Source organism: Martes martes (genome assembly GCF_963455335.1).
Source record: "Martes martes genome assembly, chromosome: 10".
NCBI classification, from domain to species: Eukaryota; Metazoa; Chordata; class Mammalia; order Carnivora; family Mustelidae; genus Martes; species Martes martes.
In genome coordinates, this window is record NC_137898.1 from 100924855 (window position 1) to 100931823 (window position 6969).

At 58.1% G+C, this 6969-nt stretch overlaps 1 protein-coding gene across 2 annotated transcripts; it reads left to right on the forward strand.

Annotated features, from left to right (window-relative positions):
* The first annotated feature begins 656 nt into the window (after window positions 1-656).
* On the forward strand, window positions 657-6020 carry THY1 (Thy-1 cell surface antigen). Of its 2 annotated transcripts, none has more exons than XM_080817616.1 (4): window positions 657-737; window positions 3260-3320; window positions 3808-4143; window positions 4703-6020. In XM_080817616.1, the coding sequence occupies exons 2-4, from the start codon at window positions 3284-3286 to the stop codon at window positions 4813-4815; spliced, it is 486 nt and encodes a 161-aa protein (XP_080673742.1). In that variant the 5' UTR covers window positions 657-737; window positions 3260-3283; the 3' UTR covers window positions 4816-6020. The 2 variants fall into 2 exon arrangements, with proteins under 2 accessions (XP_080673742.1, XP_080673743.1); XM_080817617.1 differs by having other exon boundaries at window positions 675-827.
* The last annotated feature ends 949 nt before the right edge of the window (window positions 6021-6969 follow it).

Genomic DNA, 6969 nt, shown 5'->3' on the forward strand with positions numbered 1-6969 from the left:
GGAGGAGTATATGAAACCAAGAAGAACCTTCTAGCTCTCTGTTTCAGGAGGTGCCAGGCCCAGGGCAGAAAGCCCGAGACGGTCCGGATGTTCTGGGATGGATGAGGGAGTGCGGCAGGGCTCAGGACCAGGGAAGGTGGGATGCAGTGCCTGCCTTGCCTCTGAAGAGCTGTTCCAATGTGGAAAAACACCCCACCATCTTCTTTTGGAGAAAGCCTGGAATATTCCAACTCCAAAACTCACTGTTGGCTCCAGGGCGGTGGGCTCCCGCTGAAAAGGGGGAGGAGGGAGGCGTGGGCACTGACCTAACGGGCGGGTTTCCGGCCCCTTGGTTTTCCCACAGGCTTCTGAAGCCTAAGTCAGAAGAAAGGGTTAAAGCCTAAAAAGGGGAGCAATCATTTCGGGGTTCTGGAAGGCAGCTAGCGTTCCCAGCATTGCCCCACCCTGATCCCCCGGGGCGGCCTGCCAGCCAGAGGGTGAGGTCCCCCTTCTGCGGCAGACGGCCACTCTCCCACATCTATACCGGACCGCTGCTGCCTCCCTCTGCCTCCCTTCCTCGCCTCCCATCCCCCCCAACCCCCTTCCCCAGTCTCTGATTGGCCGCGTCCCGGGCCCTCCCCCCCCTCCTCCATTCCCACCCCCTGGTGAAAACTGCGGGCCGCGGGCAGGCTGCTGCAACTGGAGGCGGCGGCGCATCCGGGGGGAGCCTGCAGCCGCAGAGGAGGACCGGAGCCCAGGTGGGAGCGGGAGCCAGGGCGGGACCCGGGGCGCTGGGAGAGGCCCCAAGCGCCCAGGCAAGTCCTCCCAACGCGAGGCTTCGAGAAAAGGTTCGGGGGTGCCCTGGCAAGGAGCCTCGCCGCGCTTGGGTAGGGGTCTGCTTCCCAGGTAGGGGGGAGCGGGACGCAACGGCGGCAGGCCAGGGGCCGTGCGGCACTCCGAGTTTCGAGGAAGACGCGCCCCGGGTTTTCACCCCCTGAAGGGATGGTTGCCTGGGGCCGGGGTGCTGGAGGAAAACCGGGACGAAGGGCGCCAAGGACAGCCTTGGGTTCTGCTCTCCCCGCAGATGTCCCCAAACCTAGCTCGCAAAGGCGTGGGGTGGGGGCGGTGAGATTTCGGGACAGAACGGATGACCGAGAGCTGGGGGGAATCTCTGCCCTGCAACCTCGGGGTGGGCTGGGTGCGGGGCGTCAAAGGGCAGGGAAACCGCAGTGCCGCGGGCGGGGACTGGAAGGCGGGCAGACGGGGGAAGGGAGAACTGGGAAAGGATGAGAGGGGGAAGGGGGACCTCAATTGGGAGAGGAGACGGGTGGAATACGGAAACGGAATGAGGGTGGGGCTAGTCAAACGCGGGCTGGAGAAGGAGGGAGTACAGAACTTGTCTGGGTTCTGGGCTGCGGGGACACCAGGCAGAAGAAATGAAAACATCTGTGCCTCCCCTACCGCTAACTGTGCCGTTGGGTCTCCATCCTTATCCAGCCCCAGCCCCATTTCATCCCCGTCCTAGCCAAGGCTTCCCCCTTTTCCCTCCTAGATCTCAAGCTCGCACCCCTCCTCCGTAACTCAGTGTCTGTGAATCAAAGCCAGATGCAGACCCCCTCTCTTCCCCAACAGCACCCCTGGGGCCCTCTCGGTTGTATTTCTGAGCAGGTGCCAACTGCAGCCCCCCCGGGTGCTGCGGGGGCCCCAGCCTCGCCCAGCTCTGGAGCGCCTGGGGGGCCTTGGAGGCAGCCAGCCGCGCACCTGGGCGCATGCATCTGGGCAGGGCCCTGCGCGCCCTCCCACGCGCAAGCCCCTCCTGCGCGGCCTCTCCCCGGTGAGCATCAGTTGCCGACAGGCCAGGCTACCTGCTCCGGGACACCAGGATGTTGGTCCTGACTAGGCTTTGAAAAAAAGGCAGGGAACAGAGCTTAGGCAGGGAGTGTATTGAAGCCAGACTGGAAAACGGCAGGCCCAGGAGGCCTGTCCAGAGAGCTGGACATTTGCAAACATCTTGTTTCCTATGCAATCAGAGAACATATGCAGTCAGAGAGCACTGTCGCAAGGCCCTTAGCTGTAGGTCAACTACCGGCCCATCTGGAAGCACCTTAGCCACACAGTCCTTTCTAGAGGAAGGGACTTAACATGTACAGGCCACTCACTATGGAGCAGTCTTAGTGGCAGACATTCGCCATTTTTCTTAATCCCCATCACAACCCTGTGTGTATCTAAAATTCATTCATTCATTCATTCATTCAGGATCTTTTGAGCATCTATTATAAGCCAGGAACTGTTACGGTATTGGGGATTTTTCTTCTAAAAAAGAAATAGAAAAGTTGGGGCGCCTGGGTGGCTCAGTGGGTTAAGCCTCTGCCCTCAGCTCAGGTCATGATCTCAGGGTCCTGGGTTCGAGCCCCGGGTCAGGCTCTCTGCTCCGTGGGGAGCCCACTTCCCCCCTCTCTCTGCCTGCCTCTCTGCCTACTTGTGCGCGCGCGCTCTCTCTCTCTCTCTGTCAAATAAATAAATAAAATCTTAAAAAAAAAAAGAAAGAAAGAAACAGAAAAGTCCCCGAATGGGGAGTTTTTGTGTAATGGGTAGAGGTTTAGTGTTGCAGGATAAAAAGAGTTCTGGAGATCGCCTGCACAACAATGTGAGGGAACCTAATAACACCACTGAACTGTACACTTAAAAATGATTAAGACAGAGGCGACTGGGTGGCACATTCAGTTAAGCAACCGACTGTTGGTTTCACCTCAGGTCGTAATCTCAGGGTCCTGAGATCGAGCCCCGGGTCCCACCAGGCAGGGACACAGATCTGCTTGAGATTCTTTCTCCCTCCCTCTTTCTCCCCCTCTGCTCCTCCCCCCACCCCTTGCACATGTGCTTTTTCTCACTCTTTCTCTCAAATAAATCTTTTTTTAAAAATGATTAAGATAGCAAATGTTGTGTTAGCTCCACTTTGCCACAATTAGGATATAGGATGTCTCTGCCTTCCTGAAGGAAAAAGGAAATGGTCAAAGTCCCTTTACTCCAGGTTTTCCACACAGAAACACCATCACAAGGTGTGTCCTCCCTCCCCTTACTTTCCCAGAGGGGGGAGGCACCAAGTGGCAGTGTCACGGTCACTCAGAAGTGGGAGGGGAGAAGTACACAGAGAAGCTTGCCTGCCTGGCACGGCCATCACAGCATGTGTCCCCGAGCCTCCCCCCGCCCCAACCCTGGCAATAAATGTGGGCCCACCTGCTCCATCTCCTGGCTGACCCCCATCCTGTTGCACCCCCAGATCAAGGACTGAGCTCCCGGCACCATGAACCCCGCCATCGGCTTCGCTCTTCTGCTGACAGGTACTGGGCAAGGGGCAGGGCTGGGATTCCAAGTACCTTGGCTTCCTTCCCTTCAGAGAAGCTAGCTTCTCCCTCCCAACCTCGGGAGGGGGAGATGACTGAGAAAGAGAGGGCTCTTTCTCATCCCTAAATCCGCTGAGTAACCTAGTTGATCTTCGGGCTGCCTGAGGCAATTTTTGGAAAAACAGTTCACTGAGTCTGCCCCATACTGAGCCGGGATCTCCAAATGGGAACTGGGAGCCTACATCAACTCCCCAAGATCTCCTGCCCCCTGGGACACCAGGACTAAAAAACATGAGGGAAGGAGGCTGGGTCTGCATCAGGGAAGTGGAAGTGGCCCCCAGGGACCTGTGGGGTGGGGAGAGGTACCCAAAAAGCAGACCCTTGTGCCCTCCCTGGCCAGGCCATTCTCTCCAGTTACTGTGGGTGGGAGGCTCCCTGCTCTGCAGGGCCCCCCCAACTTGGGAGTGGGCACTGCTGGTGCCAGTCTTGCAGGTAGCCCGTGGGCAGAAAGTGACCAGCCTGACAGCGTGCCTGGTGGACCAGAGCCTTCGTCTGGACTGCCGCCATGAGAACTCTACCACCTCGCCCATCCAGTATGAGTTCAGCCTGACCCGGGAGAAAAAGAAGCACGTGCTCTATGGCACTATGGGGGTACCTGAGCACTCATACCGCTCCCGAACCAACTTCACCAGCAAGTACAACATCAAGGTCCTCTACTTATCCAGCTTCACCACCAAGGATGAGGGGACGTACACCTGTGAACTCCGGCTCTCTGGCCAGCCCCCCATCACCTCCAGCAAGAATGTCTCTGTGCTCAGAGGTGAGGCAAGCTCCCAACAAGGCCAAGTGAGCTGGAAGAGGAGGCTGCGGGGGAGAGGGCTGGAGGACAGCAGGCAGTCCCCTTAGCCAGACCAGAGATGAGCGGGGCCCAGAACCTCTCTCTTCCTCCCCTCAACTACTGCCTGGTGCCCTAGGGAACCACTGCTGCTGTGTGTATGGAGGGAAAGGCTAAGGGGACAGTGAGACAGGTGGAATGGTGTCACAGACACTTCTACCATGACTGGGCAAATCACTTGGCCCCCCCCAGTCCTCCTCCGTGCCCCCTATCCCGGAAAACAGGGAAGACACTAGCTACCTCACCCAAAGTTTTCTATAGAAGGTGCTTAATATAAGATTTGATATGACGTTTGTTCAAGACCTCAGGAAGCTGCAAATGAGAAAGATAGTTGGTTCTACTAGAGCAGACTGGCCCTGGTTCCAGCTAAGCCATCATGGCACCAGCCTGCCCAAGGGAATGTGCCCCAGCTCAGGGCCTGTGGCTGCATGAATCCTGGTCCCTCTTCACTCCTGCCCTGCCCCCCCCCATTCTCTTTCCACAGACAAACTGGTCAAGTGTGAGGGCATCAGCCTGCTGGCCCAGAACACCTCGTGGCTGCTGCTGCTGCTGCTCTCCCTGCCTCTCCTGCAGGCCATGGACTTCATCTCCCTGTGACTGCTTGGGCAGGAAGCCACGTGGCCCGGGCCAGAGACCCTACTTCTCTGCGTTGGCTGACCCCCTCCCCCCCCAGTCCCTCACACAGCTCGAAGAACAATGGGGACCCCCCCATAAGGAATCCCAGCGCTGCATGCATCATCTCCCCAGCCCTCTGCCCACTCCCCCACCCACACCCCCCCCCCCACGCCGTCTCACTCCCTCTCCGCACGCCACTGGCTGTCTTTTTTTTTTTTTTTTTTTTGTACTCTTTGTTCCAGAGTTGTTTCTATCTGGTTTATCCTTCCTTTTCTTTGGGAGTTTGTGAAAAGGGAAGCCAGGGTTGGGGACGTGATGGAGTGTGGGGGAATGGAAGGGGTAGAAGGATAGAGGGGTCCCAGGGGGATGAAGGAGGGGGGTCATCCTTGCCCACCAGGACCATGGGCCTGGGAGAGACCTGGAGGAGGAGGAGGAGGAGGTGCATCTGGGCCTAGCACATCCCTCAGCAGGTGGGGATGGTGCCCGAAGACCCCGGATGTGAGGGCACTGCCAAGCGTTTGTGGCCCATCACAAGAGGACAGAACTGAACATCTCTGGGAGCATTCTCCGCCACAGCAAGAAGCTGTCCTTCTACCACTGCAGAGGTCCCCCCTGAAACTGTGGACCTGGCATGGCCAGGTGACAACGCAGAATCTGCCTGGGAGTGGTGCTGATGGAGGGCTGCAGACATGGAAAAAGAGAGGGTCCAGCACCCTCTCTACCTGATGAAAGTACAATGAAGAGCCTACTGTCCCTCACTACCTCAGCCAGCGGCTGAGCGGGCAGCAGAGGACCAGCCTCCTCCCAACCGGTCCCACGCTCCTAAGAGCTTCCAGAACTCTGACCTAGAAGCAGGAAGCCAGGCCAGGTGGAGCCCCAGAGCAGAGGAGTGTGTGGCCCGAGTGTTCAGGAGGCTCTTCTTTCCCAGTGGCTGGGGGCTAAGCCTTCCGACAGTCCTCTGCTCTACAGGTCAGGCTTCTTGGGGGCCTGGGAGGTTTGGTGGGGGGGGGGAATCTGAGGCAGCCCTTGGAGAGAGACATCCCTCGATAGATGGCTGTTCCCAACCCCCAGCTCCCTGCCCCACCCTGGCAGCTGTGCCCTGTCTTGTGACTGTGTATAGTGCACCACAGCTTCTGGTATCTCATTGAGGAAAAAGAGAACCACACAATAAAACCAAGCCTCTGGAGAATGCCTGCCTGCCCTTCTCTGCTTTGCTGCTCCGTGTGCCCCCAGGTCCGCTTTCCCTCCCTTAGTGGTGCATCTAGGAGCTCCAAATCGCCCTGTGAACTCTCCCTCTCCCCTGCCTTCATCAGCACTTCCCCTCCCCTGCTGCCCCCAAGGTGGGGGGTGTGGTAAGGGGGAGGGACACTGCATGCCGGACTTTCCAGAACGACTCCAACATGGCACATTTGCCCCGATAAATGAATGCTCCATCTCCACTGACTCACCTGGCAGGAACGACAGACAAACCTGCCCGAACGTGGGCCAAGCCACGTGGCCCAAGAGGCTAACAAGCGCTACGGGGTAGAGTCTGCTTTTTCTTCTTGGACCTGGTTGTTCTCAGAAATGCCCCCTCAAGGGACATCTGCTACAGAGAGGGGAAGTACAGGGGCATCGAGAGGAAGCATGGGAGGTGGCACGGTGGCAGTCCACGCCAACATGCTTGTTAGAGACAAGCATGTCTTCTTCAATCTGACACACCTGTATCCAGGACTGCAGGGAGCAGGGGGCGGGGAGAAAACACAGCCTGCAGGGCCTGGTTCCCTCCACTAAAAGTCAATGAGTAGCATGTGAACATCAATGGTCATCCTGGTGCCGGGAGCTAGGACGGGACCGCGGGGTGCTCCCAGGGTCCCCCAGAGAGCCCAGCCGGCTCTGCCAGGAAATGTGGGAGCAGAGGGTAGGGACTATCCACAGGCTCACTCATCTGGTATTCCCCACCATGTAGGCTGCTCTGAGCATTTACTTAAAGGCCCAGGATCTAAATTCATGCCACTGGCTCCCACTCTTCCTGCCACCTCCTGTCGACGCCCGTGCCCTGCCAGCGGCCATGCAGTGACCATGCCCAAAGATGGCATGAGAAGCCTGCAAGTTGGAGAGGGAGCTGCCTGTGTCACCCACTACGAGGCCCACATC

Excerpts from the sequence above, each read along its gene's own strand:
- THY1 (XM_080817616.1), top strand. The coding sequence starts at position 3,284 with ATGAACCCCGCCATCGGCTTCGCTCTTCTGCTGACAG. Across the intron at positions 3,321-3,807 it reads CTTCGCTCTTCTGCTGACAG|TCTTGCAGGTAGCCCGTGGG; the intron begins GTACTGGGCAAG and ends TGCTGGTGCCAG. Across the intron at positions 4,144-4,702 it reads GAATGTCTCTGTGCTCAGAG|ACAAACTGGTCAAGTGTGAG; the intron begins GTGAGGCAAGCT and ends CTCTTTCCACAG.